This window comes from Psittacula echo (genome assembly GCF_963264785.1).
Source record: "Psittacula echo genome assembly, chromosome: Z".
Classification (NCBI taxonomy): domain Eukaryota; kingdom Metazoa; phylum Chordata; class Aves; order Psittaciformes; family Psittacidae; genus Psittacula; species Psittacula echo.
The window spans coordinates 10,857,210-10,875,775 of NC_137742.1; the positions used below are offsets into that span (position 1 = coordinate 10,857,210).

General features: G+C 45.8%; 1 protein-coding gene across 1 annotated transcript in view; it reads left to right on the forward strand.

Moving 5' to 3' along the window:
* Positions 1–18,566, forward strand: part of DNAI1 (dynein axonemal intermediate chain 1) — a gene marked incomplete at its 5' end in the record, with an annotated part of 158,188 nt that overhangs the window by 110,210 nt on the left and 29,412 nt on the right. The window contains 3 exons of the mRNA XM_080637471.1: positions 1,556–1,704; positions 2,580–2,679; positions 17,459–17,644. Coding sequence (XP_080493597.1) covers positions 1,556–1,704; positions 2,580–2,679; positions 17,459–17,644 — 435 coding nt within the window. The remainder of the gene's footprint in view (positions 1–1,555; positions 1,705–2,579; positions 2,680–17,458; positions 17,645–18,566) is intronic.

Sequence of the window (18,566 nt, forward strand, 5' to 3'; positions counted from 1 at the left end):
TCTATTCACAGCTAAGTGACTTCCAAAAGAAGCCAAGTACCAATTTTCCTGGTGGCTGAACATTAAGAATTATGAAGTGAAGTTATGAAACATGCCATTAAAGGACATTTCAGTCCCATAATTACACACAAGGACAGTAACTCAGAGACAGAGTATGCACCAAACAGCAAGCTATGCACACTGTCAGTAAATCTCAGTGGAGCATGAGCTACTTTCTTGTTTCTGTTTCCTACCACAGCAGACCTCCCAGGGATGCAGGAGCTACAGCTGTGTGACTAGTTTAGCACCTTCAATCCAGTACCAGTGCACAAGGGCACTGGAAAAAACAGGTCTGAATATTCAGTGAGCGTCACGTGTAAAAAACAGTTAAGCCTTATGATTATGAAGAGGTTTGGTTTGCGGGAAGTAAAGTCATATAACACTTCAGCAATCCTGCTGCTTGGACAGATGATGTGTTGATGCATTCATTAGGGATTAATGAAAGGTGCTGAAAAGTCCTTGTAGTGGCAGTACCAAGGCAGACCAACAGAAAATCATTAAACCAACCCCAACCTACTGTGTGGATACAGCTCGTGTGAAGGAACACAACCAAGAAGACACTAGTTGTGAGATGAGGTCCTTGTGGCTAACAAAGCAAGCCTCCATTACCCTCAGTGGGGAGGATGTGTAGGGAGTATAACCTAATTTTTTTGTGTACACAGAACTGACAGGGTCTGGATCAAGTCCCGTATTCTGATTGTAATTTCTCCCCCACTTCATGATCTCACGCACAGAGTGTCTTTTCCAGTGCTCCCAAATGTTTTCCAGCTCTTGCACACATACTATGTTTTGCTGTTCATCAGCTGTGACCCTGCTGGCCTGACCCTCACATGCATGTGCAAGGTTTGCCCAGTTTACAGGCTGTTGTCCCCCTGCCCACTGCGGACATGCCTGAGTGCTGGCCAACCTCTTGTGGTTCTCACACCCCTCTGGGAAGTCACAAGTAACACAAGAGAAGAAACTGCAGAGCCATGTGATGGGGCAGGCTCTCAGAGCAGGCTTTTGCAGCATCATGGCACGGAAGGCACTTCTGGCATGTTTCCAAAATCCTCACAACCAAAGGGTCCAATGGGTCATTCTTGTGCTGAGAGCACTGTTACTAGAGGTCTTAGTTGCGACACTTCAAGGGCACAAAGTGCTATGTGCTCCTGAGCAATACAAGAGATGCTTTCCTCTTCCTTTTCCAAGAGCCCTTTTCAGGGGCATGGCAGCAACCCAAGCTCACAGGAAGGTGGTGGAAGTCCTGCAGTGAAGAAAGGGATCAGAGGCCTGGCTGTGGCTGTAAATACAACCAGAAAACTTCATTCCTACCTCTGTGTATTGCAGAGGGGAGCTTAGTGTTGTCTGGATGTGAGGTGAAACAGCATGTGCTAAGTTATTTGTTTCTGTAGCCCCTCTGCATATCAGCCACCACTTTCCAGCCAGCCCAGAAGAGCCTAGGAGGCCATACAAGTGTTCAGAAGCATCTCTCTGCAGGACGAGGTCTCTGATTACTGACTATTTCTTTCCTTTACAGTGTTCAAAATGCTATTCAAGCCAGTTTCTGGATGTGTTTGAAGCTCATCATATGGCCGTGGACTCAGTCAGCTGGAATCCCTACCACTCAAAAGTCTTCATTTCCTGTAGCTCTGACTGGACAGTCAAGATCTGGGATCACACCATCAAGTACGTCCTGCTGGGTTCTGGCATGGTCAGGGAGATCCAGCCTGACATGCCAGCTGCAGATGTTGACTCTGCTTATACCTCAGCTTCAGTTTCCTTCTAAAGGGGTTGATACTGCTAATTGCTCTCTTATTTCTGTTTTGGGGGCTAGTGACTCGGATTTGTACTCCTCAGGTATGAGATTTAGCATCGTCTGCCCCAGGAACTTGCAAAGCATTGCAGCTCAGCACAGAGCCTGACTGCTTTGCTTTGGACCTGGCTTTCTTCAGGCAGGACCTATTGTGGCGGGGTTATTCTTCTGGAGAAATACTACTGAGAAATGTCAGGGGCTGGCTTGTGGCCTCAGAGGCCAGACACCTCCTAAGAGTCAGAGAGAAAAAATAAAATAAAAATTGGAACATTTAAAAATACACAATGAAGTTTAAGGTTAGTGGTTGAGCAATGTCTGGTTTCAATCAGAAAATTGATTTTTTTGTATATCAGAGTCAAATATTTCCTGTTGCAAATGCCGCTGTAATATTCAGTGTTGTCAGAAGCCCAGAGAGGGAAAATCACTTTTTCCCATATGATTATTAACCAGAAAGACTCCATTTTTCTTTGTGTGTTGGGGGGAAGCTTTCAAAACGCTTTTGGAAAGAAAGAAACACTTTTTCTTCTCATCACAGCAGGACCAATCTCAACCCATTTGAGTTGATACTGACCTTTGCTTTGTCTTTGGCTCAGATGATAGCTGTTATCTGACGTAGAGAAATATCCCATCTCCCACTTCTGCAGCTGGCCTTGAACACAGGCAGCAGCATCAGTATTTATAACTCAGTGTTTCACTTCCAGAGTGACATGTGTATAGAAGAGTTCTTCCCTCTCTTTTTTTTTTACAGGACTCCAATGTTTGTTTATGACCTGAATTCTGGTGTAGGAGATGTTGCATGGGCCCCTTACTCCTCCACAGTCTTCGCTGCAGTCACCACTGATAGCAAGGTGAGAGCCTGGGAGCAGCACCGCTCTGATTTGAGCTGAGAGAAAGTCAAGGGAAATTAGGGTTGAGCACGGGGACATGTCAGCCCAGTCCTGGCCTGGAATGTCAAGAAGCTGTAGATTTCCCATCAGCAGTAATCCACCACAGTGACAGGCTGAGTCGGCTGCAGCTTGCCTGAGCTGCTTGCCTCAGGATGGGAGGCTCATTTTCGTAGCTCAGGGCCCTAAAATTCCTTTTTGCTCAGTCTGATTACAAGGACACAGAAGTCATGAAGTAGTAACAGAGATGAGGAAACTTGGGCAGCAGCCTTTCGTACTCCTTCTCCCTTAAGTTCTACCACACCCCTACAAGCAACAAGGCCAGAAATCTCTCAGCTGCAGCCCAGTCATTCAAACAGCTGGTTTAAATCAAAGGGCTTTCAGCAGATGCTGAGGATCAGGGGCACATCTCTCTGCAAACCCATGACAAACCCATCAGAAATGCATATATGGGCGTTTTCTTCTAAGCACAGGTGCTTCTTGGGGGCCAAGCCTCCCAACTTTTAGTATAAGAAAGCTAAACCTGTCTGCAGTCCTGGTTTGATCCTCTTACTGCAGGAATGGAGGTATTCAGATGATAGAAAGGAAAGCAGGGTTTGGACAACAGGCTTCTTTTCCCTATGCTTTCCTGTCTTTGGTATGCATGTCCCCGGGCATGAGTTGCTCGCTCCTTCTTAGCACTGCTCATGCTGCCTTAAGGTAGGGGTTGCAAATGCATAAAAGTCCCTGCTTGCTCTTGTGTTGACCACATCAGTAAAGGTGTGCAGCTTCCACATGCCAGGAGAAAAAACACTGAATTCCCAGTGTGGGAAATCAGCTTATTAACCAGTGCATCCCTGAGGATGGAGAGATGATGTTTCAGATCAGAGCACCCCTAATACAAGCTGACATTAGGGTATTGGTTCGGAATGTCTAAGGTATAGAGAAGCAGTAGAATAAAGAGGTTATATACTTACATTGGTACTAAAAAGTCAATTATAGTAATATACACTGGGTCAGCCAATAAAACTTTGTTCCAATTAAATAAAATCAACATTTTTCCACTGTGTAAGTCTGTGTTCAAAAGTAATGATTTGGTAATGAAATAATTAGACCGGTCCAAATATTAAGATGATGGCAATTGTATCTTTGCTCCTAGCCATTCATTTGAGTAGCTCAGATGGTTAATTTGAGCCTAGTGAGTAGCCAGGGCATGTAGCTATCCATCAACTCTACTTTTGTACTGTAAGACCATGTTGGTCTGTCACCATGATCTGAATGTTTTGCTGGTATAAACTGGAAAGCCTGCAGTTTGGCCAAATTACTCTAGCAAAAAGATGGCCTTTATATATCTCTATTATTGAACTGATGCCTTGGCAACTTTATTGCAGTTTAACCTTTATGTTATAGCAAAAAATTCATTTCACTGATACACTGGCTCAGGCTGTGAATTTGTCTCTCCCAAGTTAAACAATAGAAATCTTTTCACTGGGCGCCTGGTCTCACTGAGAAGCCACAGCCTACAGAAAGCAGTGTTGATTCTTTTCCCTTGCAGGCAGGGTCACGATGAGGCCCTTTGCTCATGAATATGTCTGTCCCCGTTCTCCCTTATGTGAAATGAAAGGTCTGCATGAATTAAATTAATGCATTCATAATGTGACTCATCCTCTGATTGTTTTCCACAAGTGAAGTTGTGTGCGTCCGCAAACCTGGTGAGGGTCATGCTGACCTTCACAGCTCTGAGTGATGGGGTGAGTGCTGCAGAGACCTGTGGGTACCCCGTCTGTATCCTGATTCCTAACTGTGGGGAAAAGGAGAGAGATACTTTCAGGCAGTGATACATCTTGGGCAGCACAAGCAGATGGAGCATACTTGGATTCTTTATTGATGTGTTCAAGTTTCTGCACTGATAGCTCTATGGAGGCTTCGTGCTGCTCGCTTGGGTCAGGTTCGTCAGAGCTTCACCTGCTGTAGAGAAGCTCCTACGCACTTAGCAAGAGTTTGTGCAATACGGTCTTTCCACCCCACCCCTGTGTGTCCTAGCCACTGCTGCAGTGACTCCAGTTGTGTGGTTGCAGAGTCACATCAGCTGCAGCATCCATGGGCCTGGAGTTTGTATGAGGCTATGGATAAAACAGTCAACTGCCTGGCTGTGGCAGCACTCCACCCAGGCTATCTCACTTTGTCTATCCTATCTTTGATCTAATTCAGTAGTACTAATCTAGTAAAATCTAATTCTGCTTTATGCCTGTAATCCCAAACTCTGAGAAGAGTGGCCATCAGCCAGGAGCCGCCCAGAACTGGGCTGCTTAGCAGGAAAGGTCCAGGCAAGAGCTGCCTTCCCATTGCAATAGGCCGGTCAGAACTGATGCTGATAGAAATCCTAGGCCTTTGTGTTAGCCACTAAGCATGCTGGTTGCAGCAGGGTATTGTCTGAGCCATGGTTTAGGTTCTATTTTGAGCAGAACCTTCTAGATCTGCAGGGAAAGAGGAATAAGTAGTTGTTTACAGCCTTTTCATTCCTGGACATATTATACTTTGTGGCACAGTGCACTTCTTGGGAACAGCTCAGCACCTCGCACAGGGTAGTCTCCATTAATGCTGGGAAAAGGTCTACATTAACAGGATATTAACAGGATATTCTAAGATTCTATGATACAGAAAACAACAGGACATGCAGCCAGAAAATAAAACATTAAAGACCTCCTGTTCATAAACAACCTCTAGCTTTGCATCTGCACATAATTATGCCTACAAAAGTCGAAGGTTGCCCGGAGGTGGTTTTAAATCAGACCCTAATTGCAGCCTTAAAGGGATACCTGGTGTATTTTGGAGAACACATTTACTTATTCAAGCTGATGCTATGCGTCCAAAAGGTGTATATCAACCCCCTAGATTGTAAGACTGACTCGGAAATTGGAAATCTAAAATTCGCTCAATCCCCATGATTCCAAGAGGTGAAGATTTAAGAAAATCTTTAAGTATCATGGGCATTACGATAAAACGTGTGTGGCAGCTGGGCATCTGCTTCAGACAGCACCACCTCTTCATAAATAATCCAAGTGTGCGTGTTCGGCTGCTAATGCATTGAATACTAACTGCTACTAGTGCTCTCTATTATGTTCTGGGTAATTTCCTTAGTCTCCTGCTCTGCCCAATGGCCATTTTGTTTCAGAATGAGCATAAATGATTTGCAATGAAAATTGAAATAAAATAAAATGATTACTGAGACATGTGCATGCATGCCAACACTGCCTGGAAAAAAACTCTCAATTCTCTAACTAGGTCCCTAAATAAGTGGCCTGTTTTAAAAGGACTGGACAGCCAGCTGCTTTTATGGAAGCTAGTCTCTGCTGGATGCATTCGGAGTGGTTGCTATAGAGCATTCAGCTTTGGTTTCAATCAGTGTGCTAAGTTCACTGCAGTTTTGCTCCGTGATGGCATTTCAGATGACGCTCACATTCCTTGAAGACTCCACAGTGGTTCCTAAAGCAGACAAGTGGAAAGATCTGTTATTTCTAAGCATGAGTCCTGCAGCTCATTTGGCTGGCAGCAGCTCTGTGGTCCCTTCAGGCCATTTCCTACAGAGACCTGGGTACAGTTACTGATACGATCAGCACTGAAACAAAATGAGATAAAGAACACCTAGTTTAGTTCGTTTTGTAAAAGGTAAAAGCCTGACAGGAAGAGAAAAGTTAGCTTTGGAAATAAAAAAAAAAAGAAAAAACACCCCAAACATGTGGAGATGGATTTGGATACCTAGACTCTTAAACTTACGGTGCAGGAAATCTGGGGATGCTGGTCAGAGAAGCGGGGAGGGGTGGAATTTAATCCCTGTGGCATTTGGTAGGATTTGCCTTTGGGAGTTTGCTTTAATCTCACCTCAAACAGGATTAAAGCAGGAAAATAAAAAAGAAACATGTAAAAGCAAGAATCATACTTCAAATTTCCTGCTTGGGCTTCTTTTACTTACTTTCCTTAAATAAGGAAATGGTGCTGGCATTTCTTCTGCTTCTGGATCACTCCACACATGTGGATGCTTTTTTGTGCTGAATTCATGCATGGATTGTTACCTGTGTTAGAAAAACTAAAGACACCCATGTCACAAGTGTCCCTGAATGGCTGGATCCCAGGCTGTGAGCCAGAGCTGCTCCATGCAATGGCTGTAATGGTATGGTTGAGCCTGGAGAAGGAATCCAGCAGCAGCCTGCTAGTGCCTACAAGGAGGTCATCAAGAAGTGGGAGCCAAGTTCTTCACAGTGGTGCATGAAGGAACAGTGAGACACAACAGCTGAATTGGGTTGAAATGAAAGATTTGGACTGCATACTGGGAGAAACCTTCACTGTGAAGGGAGTCAAGTGATGGAACAGCTTGCCCAGAGAGGTTGTGCCATCACTGTCCATGGAGGTTTTCAATACCAGCTTAGGTGGAGCCCTGAGCAACTTCATCTGACTTCAGAGCTTACCTTTGGCCAGGAGGTTGGAGTAGAGACTTCTTGGTGTCTCTTCCAACCTGAATTACCTTCTGACCCTATGACATTATGAAACGTCCTGTGTGAGAAGGGGGATCCCAGGGGTTTCACTACAGGCTTGCGCTAATTACAAGTCCATTTGCTCTCGTGTTTTTGTGGTCTGTGTCCTTCATGACTAATGCAGCAAGAGCAAGGTGATGTTATAGCCATCTTTAATAAATATTGATAGCCTCAAGATAAATGCCATCCAAATGTGCACTATGCAGAGAAGGCCGCTTAGACATATGCTCTAGGGCTTTTCCCCATTACTGAAGCTCTTGACCTTTCAAGATGTGAAATACTTGAAACAACATAAACCTTCAAGAAATTAGCTACTGGTTTGTGCTGCTCAGGAAGTGAGTGTGCCGTTTTGTGCTTATACACGCATATTTTACTGAACAACTGTTCTGTATGAGAAGTCTTGAAGACCATGTTCCTGTTGTATCTTGGCATCGGATAAGATGCTGAATAAATGCCTGTTGTCTTGATACCCACTGTTTTCCTTTCTCCTTTTGGGAAAGAATCACTTGTTTAGCACTGTTGTGTGTTTGTTCATAGAGCAATTTGCAGAGACTTGCTTGCAATTTAGCATTGACCTGCAGCAAAATCCAATTTCTTACTTTAAAAGCATGAATGATTTTGCAGAAAAGAGGCTTGCTAAACCTTTCAGGTTTACAAATATTTCACTGGGTATTTTGGGGCTAATGCTGCCTCTCCTTGTAAGGCATGAATCAGGGGTGCCTGTAGACCTGCCAGCATCAGTCAATGCTTTTGCCCAGGGGAGTCAGGACTGTGAACCCCTCATGGCTACAGATGTTCCTCCTGCATTCAAGTCCTTCCTCCCACCCTTCTGCAGTATCCCATGGGTTCATCTAAGTTAGGGAGCCACAACTAGCTCTGCAGGGCTGGGATGAGGCATCTTCTCGCTCTCTGCACCATGGCCTGGGCACTTGTTGAGGTATAAAAACACCAAATGAGCGCAGGTCCCCTTGTCATCACCCAGAAGGACCTCTGAGTAGGCTGAAGTGGGCAGAGGCTTTCTTAAATTGGCTTTGAAATTGCATTCACAGCATAAGTGGTTGTTTCCGGTGAAACTGTTCATTTTCTTCTGCCACAAAACCTAAAAGGCTCTTTCTTTTTTCCTGCTGAATCTTTGAGATTGATGTGAACTGCTGGGCAAGCTTTTATGTCTGCTTTCAAACAAGGGCTGTTGGCATATCAAAGCTCAGTGAGGTAGATGGTCAGAGACCCTGGAAGTAATGCTGCTTTCTTTGTGCCAATCAAGCTATCCTTCCTTTCCCACAGCCACCAGGCTCTCTGTGCACTGCTTCTAGGGAATAAAGCTGGCCTGGGAGACTTTGGTTTGCCCTGCAGGGTGTGAGCCCTCATCTCTATCCTGCTGCAGCTTCCATCCTACCATAGGGTGATCTGGTGGGCTCCAAGCCTCAAAATGCATACCTCAGGAAACTACTGCTCATTCACATCCCTCAGCTACTGAGTTGCCGTGGGGTAAGGTCAGCGCAGTAGTTGGTTGCAGTGCAAAGCCATACGTAAATATAAACCCCTTTTGTCAGTGGTATTGCAGGAATTGTTTCTTACAGAGATGCTCACAGGCCAGTTTTTTATCACTAGAGCTATTGCTTTTTCAGGTTATGAAATACAGCATTTTAACAAAACCCATCTGCTGAGATTAACTAGTTCATCCAGCCACACAGGAATCAAGTTTGCCTTTTCTTGCTTTCACAGACATATGAGTGGAAAAAATGATTTGGGTATTATCTCCAGATTTCATTGATTCACTTATTAGACTTTGCATGAAAACATACTGGGGGCACAGAGCCCATTAAAAGTCTCTCTGAGAATAGAAAGCTGCTCCTAGGTGCTTCTCCACTCTTTGTTATGTTCCTCTATTAAAAATGGCCCTTCACTTAGGTTTCAGTTTGAAAGTGGGAACCATTTGTATTCGGGCCACTGAGAGCCCTCAGCTATCTGCCCATCCTGCTGTACAGAGACAGCAGCTCCTGTATCTTGGTGTTTGTTGCTTGGCATTATATAATGACCTGAAATCTGTGCTGATTCATTTTAAATGCCAGTCTCCAAACCATTACATTTCGATATCTGCTTTATGAACAGCTTTGCTGGCCTGCTGCAGGGCTGCAGGTGCCAGAGAGCAGTGACTGATTCTCCCATCAAACCCAATGCTGCCTTTGCTTGTGCAACTGCCTGCCTTCACCCATGGCCCAGCCTCTGTACTGGGTGAGTACAGAGGGTGCTGACTCTGTGTAGCAGGGCATAGCCATTCTAGGGGGAATGGCTTTAAGATGAAAAAGGGCAGATTTAGATTAAATATAAGGCAGAAGTTCTTCCCTGTGAGGGTGCTGAGGCGCTGGTACAGGGTGCCCAGAGAATCTGGGGCTGCCCCATCCCTGGCAGTGTTCAAGGCCAGGTTGGACGGGGCTTGGAGCAACCTGCTCTAGTGGAAGGTGTCCCTGCCCATGGGACAAATCAGTGAATGATCTGGTAGATCAAGGAACAGTCAGTCTAGTAAGGCCATATAACATAAAACAGGCCTATTAATGTTTCTGAGAGTAACAAGCCTGGTCGATAAGAGGAAGGAGGTGTAATACATGTTTGCAGGTTGACCTCAGGAGCACTGTTGGCACAAGCTCATAAGCAAACTATAAGGGAGTTGAGAAGGTGGGTGTGACATGATGGGAGTCATCCTCAACAGGGTGTGCAGTGTAGCTAGGGATGCTTTGGGTACTGAAGCTGGCACTGAAACTCAGCAGTAATTTGGCGGGGGGGACTAAGCAGACAGGATTTACAAGTGCTTTGGTGCCAGAACTGAAATTGTAAATGGGATTGACAACTTCAGCAGCAATTTGCAGTCAGTGAGATAAAATTCAATGAAGACACAAACCAAATGTGCAACATGAAATGATCACTAACTGGGGCAGCAGCAGGACTGTAAGGGATGCTGGGCCAGGGGACTGCCTGCACTGCTGTGTTCTTGCTAATACTGTGCTGCTGAGTCAAACCCTGGGACATGCAGGGCAAAGCCACCCCATGGGCACAGCCAGGGCTCAGGCTGGACTTTGAATGCTGGTCTCTAAGGAAGGGTCATCTCTGCTGCTGCAGAAATGATTGCAGCACAGTGCAGAGGTACCAGCTGCTTTCATCAGCCTAGCTGTTGCATGAGTTCAGCACAGATTAGCTTTTCTGTTTAACCTTTCAGAAGTGATTTGGAAAGTAACATTACATTTAGTATGAAAGTGAAGAGCAGAGGGAGGTTTTGTGATTCATTCCAAAGCACACTATTGAAGTTAAAGAGTCAAAAAAGAATGAAAAAAGAGTCATGGGCAACCTGAGAGAATCATATTAGACCAAACTAAAGTGCAAGCAGCAGGGGTAGGATGCATCAGCTATTTAGCACCAGATTACAGCATTCAGAAGTGAGCAGGACTGAGACGTGAAGGAGATTATCCTAATCACTGAGACTCTCAGATCAGAGCCAGGCTGACAGAAGTGGTAACTGACAAGTTAGCTTGGATAAACAAGCACTTTCTTATAGAACAATGTCACAAGGTTTCCATAAAGCATCAAATAGTCCTCAGTCTGTCTGAATGAATAGCAGCTCTTCCAAGTGCAGAGGCTTTGATTTCTTACTGACTCGTGGGAGATGAGTCAAATCAGCTGAGGCTGATGCTGTTTTCCTACCATGTCAAATTGGGAGTGACCCAGTTCTTACTGAATGAGAAACAACAGAGATATGCAGACCTGCAATGAAGCAGCTCCTACAGTTAAGTCAGGGGACACAGATGCTCTCTTTCCCCTTGTGTCATGCACCTTGGAGCAGTGGGCTGGCATGATGCAGGGCAGAGGGATGTGCTTAGGCCCTCTCCCTTACTCTGAGACATACAGCCCGCTCTTCACTGGCAAAGCTCACCTGCCTCAGCCCCAAAAGCAGCTTTCACAGGTGCCTGCTTATCCTTAGAATCACAGAATGGTTTGGGTTGGAAAGGACCTTAAGATCATCAATTTCCCTTGCCATGGGCCAGGACACCTTACCCTAGACCATGTTACCCAAGGCTCTGTCCAACCTGGCCTTGAACACTGCCAGAGGCAGAGCATTTACCACTTCTCTGAGCAGCCTGTTCCAGTGCCTCACCAACCTCACAGTAAAGAACTTCCTCCTTATATCTAACCTGAACTTCCCCTGTTTAAGTTTGAACCCATCACCCCTTGTCCTATCGCTACAGTCCCTGATGAAGAGACCCTCTCCAGCATCCTTGTAGGCCCCCTTCAGATACTGGAAGGCTGCCATACCTCTGAACATACTGTAACAGAGCTGGGGTCTGTCCTTTTGCCATTAGCATGAAAGTGCTGTGAAAACCCATGAATTTTAGGGTCTGCCTAGTGCTGGTGTCAGGGCCACCAAGGACCAGCATTCCTGTGTCATCACAGAAGCAGGGAGGCAATGAATGTTTTCTGAGTCAGGTCTCCTTTCCTCCTGCCAAGCCTCAGGCTTCAGAGGAGGACAAGGGCTGTCTTACAACCCTTATTTGTAACTCAAAAATATCCTTGTAGAGAAAATTAACTGTATTTGAGGCTGTTCTGCCTGCAGTGGGACTATAGAAATCATGCAAAGTAAGGTCTCCACTGCATGGCAGCTTGGCTTTGATGTTGTTGGTGTTGGGCAGGCTGGTGTTGCCCTGCCTGCCCACTGTCTTTGGGATGCTCCAGCAGCTGACTTGATGCTAGACAGAGGCTGCCTGTTACATACATTAGCTGACAGTTTGAAACAAATCATCTGTGGAGTTTGCAACTGGATGAAGTATCATGGTTCAGTCAAGAAAATTAGGTTAATCCATCATGAAGACAATGAGAGCCAAGCAGTGAAAGAGATGTCAACTGGTAAAGGGCAGCATTATATTAAATTATCCCTCACCTTTTTGCTCTTACACCAACTTTATTCTTTGTTGCCAAGTTACCAGGTACATCTTCCTTATTCTTACCACATATATATTTCCCCTCAGCCTTGATTCTGGTTGCTATCAGGTTGGTTTTGAACATGACAGCGTTGCCCAGATCACTGGTGGGGAATGAAGGCTTGCAAGCCTGGATGAACAGGACAGCGTAGGCTGCAGCCACTGCAGGCCCAGCGCTTGTTCAAGGCATGCAATAAAGGCAGGGGAGGTCAAAGTAGCTCTAGAGCTGCCTTCTTCATGGGCCACAAAACCCAAGTAGCTTGTTCTGCTAGCAGAGAGGTTGGTTTCTTTCAGGTGGTGCCCTTTGGAGGCTCCAGCTGTCCACCAGATCTCCTGGCACTTCCCTCCCTGGGCTCACAAGGCTTATGTGCTTCAGTGACAGCAGTCGGTGACAGCAGAGTATAAGGACGGGGGGCCCAGGTCACCTCAGAGCTGCTAAGCAGATGGGAACCTGGGCTGACTTTCAGGCTGTATGTATGTGCAGTCTGCAGAGTGGGCAGGGGGAAATGAGTTGGTCAAAACTCTGAGCATGTTTTGATGCTAGAGCTACAGTAATAGCCTTGGACATGCACTGTGCCATGCTTTCAGAGCAGCTGTGTGGAGCCTTGGTGGGGAGCCACTTGATTTTGGGAGGTGGAATACATTTGTGTGATTCATAGACAGAGGAACTGATGGTCTGGATGCAAGTGAGCTGGATTACCTCTCCAGCTGAGAGTCAGGCATGAAAGCAGCTCATTTATGTCAAATATTTTCTGCAACTGTAACACAGCAGAGTTAGATCCATTATTGCCTGTACGTCAAGCATGCAGGCTCTGTTGTTACCCTGATGGCAATTTTAAAATGTTCCTATTGAGTAAAAAGCATAAGAGACAGACTGCAGGATTCACCTGATCCCATCTCAAATAACTGGGCATCTGCTTAAATTTAATGCTTCTTTTCAGGGGTTACTGACTTTCCAAAGTTACTGTTCTTCTATCAAGAAGTTTGCTTTGAGCATCTGTCTGGCATATCTACCATCAGACTGTCCAGTGCTTTGGTCTAGCTTTCTTTTGATGGCTGTTGATGCCAGCTCATAAATCCCTGTGCTGCAAAGGCTGGCTTAGCTCAACAGCTTGGATTTCATTTGGAGGTGCTTTTTGTCCTCCTGCACTTCCCTGGAGTGGGCACACAGGTTTAGAGGGACCATAGATAAAATAGCTGTTGGAGTCATTGGTTGCTGCCCCATGCCTTATTCTCCCTGGAGATCTGCAGCTAAGCTGGGAGAAGCAGGGGAGAGTCCTTGCACTCTTCTATTTTAGACATTTTAATGTTTCTTTTATGCCTTTCTCTGCGCCTTGCTTTGTGTTTCTTGTTCTTGGAGTCTGAATCATGTTCCTCTAAGGAAGTGGCCACATCTTGTTCCTAAGGACTCCGTAACAAAAGAACTGAGATGCCCTTTTCCCATTATCTGAATGCTTATTAGCAGAAAGAATGAGGGTGTCTGCCAGGGTCTGCAGACCCTGCAGGTCCCTGATTCGCTTCTATGCTATCTGCAGAAGATACCTGAAAAAAGCCAAGTTCACTGTCAGAGCCTCCAGCTCTCTCCCTGGGGACGTGCACTGCAGTAGAAACTGAAAATCAGAGGTCTGAAACCTCCACTCTGCAGTTTCTAAACCACTTCTGGATGAGTGTGAGTGAGTGAGTGTGGTCCTAAGTCTCAGCACTTGCAGGGAGGGAAGTGGTGTGACCAGCCCAGGCAGCATAAGAAGGAGTAGCAATACTGGTGGGACAGAGGGAGCTATTCATAGGGGCACCTTCACTGGTTTGTAGGCTGTGACAAGAATACTGCATTGGCATGCTTTTTGTTCCTTCACAACTCTCAGTAACGTTAAAATCCAAGCTGATGTCCCAGCACGGGACACTACACTGCCCTGTTCCTATATGCTGTCTACCTATCAAAGCTACACTTTCTGCTTTAGGAACCCTGGCCAAGTTGCTGTGTTTCCCATGGGGTCATTGAACTGTGAGATCTCACATTCTGACAAGCATCACTGCTGTATTGGTGTAGATAACTGTCTGGGTGATGCTATGGTACCAAGCGAGGCATCAGGGGCCAGATGGGTGGAAGCAGGCCTGCCCTATGAGCTGTAACAACCCAGGGCAACGTGTCACACTGTGTGTCAGTGAGTAGGTGAATATGCTTGTCTGCCACATGTGGAAAGTTATACAAATATCATCCCGTATCAAAAAATCCGATTTGTGCCAGCTGCCTGACAGTGTCTGGGTGGCAGCTTTCATCTGGATGCTGCTGGATGAGTGGCTCCTCTGAGCAAAAAGGTGCCCTATGGAGGACAATCTGTAGTTTGGAGGGATAGGGGTCACCAGAGCAGTGCAATGGGGAGAAACTGTATGATGTTAATGAGTCTCTGGGGTGGGAAATCCAACTGGATCCTATTCTGTAATCCTTAATCCCAGGATTTGAGCCAGCAGGCAGCTCATGGAACTAGGAATCCCAAGGGAAAGCTGCAAGTTTTCAATCTCCCATTCTTTCAGCTGGAAGCCGTGCCCCAAGCCCCAGGCGTATGATACTGGTTGAATGCAGCTCTGCTGCCTTGCATTACTGTTACACTGCCTTAGGTGTTATGGGAAGCCCTGTGCACCTTTTAGGTTACTCCCAAAGCACCAAAACCAGCGTTGATCTGACCCCCTTTCCCTCTCTCCTGAGAGTGCCTGATTTACAGCAGTGACTCTAAATCAAGGCCACTGAAGTCCTCCCTAAAGCCCGTGGCCCACCGCTCCATCTGGAGCATCTGACAGCTGATATGAGGCTGGTGTTTCCAGCTGGAGAACTGAAATAGATTGTTCTTTTCCATGATTCCCTTGGCAAAGGAAAACAAGCCCATTTGTTTAGAAGCTCATAAAAGAGGAGCTTTATAGTAGGAACATTCATAAACTTGTTTGCTTTTGACCTTCTCCACAGTGCTGATGGTTTCGGGTTCTTGTCCCAGGCATTGTGCCTGTCTGGGCTGTCAGTGACATATTTGAGAGGCAGCCTCACCCGAAGTAATTTGCATTGCTCAGTGCTCCAGCACTGAGCCTTCGGCCTTCAGACATGCCATCTTTCTCCACTGCAGTGCTGGGTAGGGTGTGCTGGTACGATACATTGACAGCCTTACAGATAGACTTCAGTGGCTGCTGAAAAGAAACCTGACCACTAATTCCATGCTGGGTTTTTTCCTCCTACATCAATTGATGCCTACTCAAGTGGTGGGCACTTCACAGGCTCTTAGGTTACTAAGGGTCGAGCTTGTGCCATTGCAGGGAGGACGGTTGTTAATCCTGCCCTTCAATAAATAAAAATGTATTCTCTGAAGGCAAGCAATTAAATCTTCAGTGAGTGTGGGTCATAGAGAGCTGATATGCTTGAAAGAGAGCTTGTCCTTCTCAGAGATGGTAAGACAGCAGGCATAAAGTACAGGCCAGGATAGCTACCTTTATTTATGCCTAGATGGGATTATCTTGTCTGAAATGTGGGACCTCAAGTGTCAGGTCTAGATTCAGAATTTAATGCTGGCATCTGATAGATTGGGAAGATAAAATTGAAAGCTTTTTTTTCCACCTATGCTTCTGTTGACTGGGGCAGAGCTCTTCAAACTGCAGATCCTCATCTGTGGCTGATGCTTTTATATTGCCATGGATTTCTTCAAAATATGTCTGAGAACCCTGTCTACTTTTCAAGCTTTTCCGTGTCTAGAAGAGCCTTATTTTACTTCAGTCTGGAGGGAGACTTCCTCATCTTGTTTTCTGCATCTATAAAAGCTTTTCATGGTTCTTCTGCCCAGACCAGCAACACCACAAATTGCTAGATGTTGAGTCCTATGAAGACACAGCAGCTCGTGAGACTGCTTGGGACGTGTGTTTGCACATTGCACAGCCCTTTGCTATACATGAGTTCAGATAAAATTCACCAACTCATTGATCTGTGCTGGGAGAGTATGTGTACTGATTTGATACAAAACCTTCCATACTCTCTGGAATAAGCTTTTATAGAGTAATACGATTTCACATAATTCCTACATTCAAATTGTGAACGTGGCACAATGTTGAAATGTCTCATCTGTTTCCTAAGTGCTGGTAAACAAGACACAGCTGGCAGGAGGTATACAAGTACTTCAGTCCTGATTTTCCCCATATTCCCACTTACTTGTTAGCATGAAATAATCTGTTCCTTAGTTCTTTTGAAGAGAGGAAAGGGGAAAGAAACGTAAGGCTGGAAGTCTCCACAGTGGATTCAAGGTGGGAGTCCAGCATGCTGGAGACTGCTCACTTCAGCACGAGGAAAGAGAGGGATGTCATGTTTTATTAGCCTTTACAGGCTGTATCAATGATGGGAACTAATTGCAGTTGTTGGGAGATAACGTTACATGAACACATTTTCTTGAGTAACTACTACTGTTTGCTCTGGGTTCACAATGACACATGCATTACCGTGCAGCTGGTGATTGGGCAGGTCTGTGTCACTGATGTATCACTGCTGTAGGTCTGAGGTCTGTGCCAGTGGGAATCCCACGTGAGTGTTTCCCTTCATCCTCATGTTTCTTGTTTGCCCGGTTTTCACCTGGCACTTCTCTCGATGCTGTGGGAGAAGGACCTGTGTGCATAGCATCCAAAGCAGCTGGACTAGAGTGGGTTGCCAGCACCAAGCTGTCCCATGCTTTGCCTGTGTTTCCCTGGCTTTACCCCAAGGTACACCCTTAATCATACTGTCCATGTTCCCATCACTTCCATATTAATTACTGGTTTGAGTCTTTAATGTTATTATTAAGCTGGACATTTTGGAAGGCTTTACTATAAGGGGTAGTAAGTATTTCTGACAGCAGTCCCTGCTTAGTGCATCAATCTCTGTTAGACCCTGAATTAACACCTGGTTGTCTCATTACTTGCAGCACTGAGAAGGGAGATTAAGGCCTGTGGGGTTAGCAGTGCTGGCTCTGAGCCTTCTCCAGTCCAGATCAACTGGAGCCTTACCAAGGGTCTTGGTAAGAGCTTGCATCCACAGCAGGGAACTGTCTTTTACTCCATGAGTCCCTGCAGGAGGGGGACAGGCCCTGAAAAGCATCAGACAGCTTCTGCACACTGGTTACTTAAAAGAGGATGAGGGTCATGACTGCAGATAGTAACTGTGTGCTAAGGCTGCCTTTCCATGGAACCTTTTCCCACTTGTTTCAACAGAGGTTGTTCTTGCCAGATTAATCCCTTTTGTGTCCTTTGCCTTTTTTTCCCCAGGCCCATGTGTTTGATCTGAGCATTAATAAGTATGAAGCTCTCTGCACGCAGCTAGTGGTGACCAAGAAGAAGAATAAAATAACCCATGTCCAGTTTAACCCTGTCTACCCTGTTATCATCATTGGAGATCAACGAGGCCACGTTGTCTGCTTGAAGCTGTCTCCCAATCTGCGCAAGATGCCCAAGGTAAGGATGACCTGCACTCCCCTAATGGAGGTACAAACTACAGCAGGTCTCTTTATGCCTGCACTCCCCTAATGGAGGTACAAACTGCAGCAGGTCTCTTTATGCCTTATCACTGTCCCCTCTCCTTCTTTGCAATGATATTGGCAAAGCTGCACTCTCTAGCAAGGTGCTTAATATTACCTCAAGCCTTTTGGGTACGATATCTGGGAAGTTGGATCCTTGCCTCTGTTCCCGTATGAGTAAGGCTCAGTTTGCTCCTGGACAGGAGTGGAGACTGATGGGAAGGGGTTTGCTGTCTGTGGGTACTTTCTCACCATGGTCCACACAAGCCCAGAAGCTCTGCAGAGGTTCATTTTTTTCCCGAAGCTCACATCTTTTCTGAGCTTTCAGTTTCATTTGCAAAACTCATTGAAATCAGGTAAAGAAGGTCCCAGCTCCTTCCCGAGTCTTCCCACAAGGCCCATGCTACCTGTCTTCTTGCACTCCTCGATCATCAGAGCCTGTCCCCTGACCATCATATCATATCATATCATATCTCCTGTAAAAGAGCAAGCACTATGTTTGATTTGTGAGAGGAGCTGGGATCCTTGTCTCAAGTGACAGCATGTGCCTCTGTGAGCTGGTGAAGCCTCTTTTCCAACCCAGCCATGTAGGCCAGTTGTGAAGGATGGTGACCTCTCCCACATGGATCCTTTACTAGACTTTCTTTCTGGGCTTCATCCAGCTATGAGCTAAATGGCTGTAAATGCACTGTCCTGTCTGAGCCCATGTAATTCTCATCTCCTCTTGTTTAGTGGAGCTATTTCAGTTTCAGGCTTTTTAGTACTGATCCAAGAAAGCAATCTCTCAAAGTTACCATCTTTTATTTATATAGTCCCAAAGGTTTTAATACTCTACTAACTCACTATGGTAGGCAAGGTCT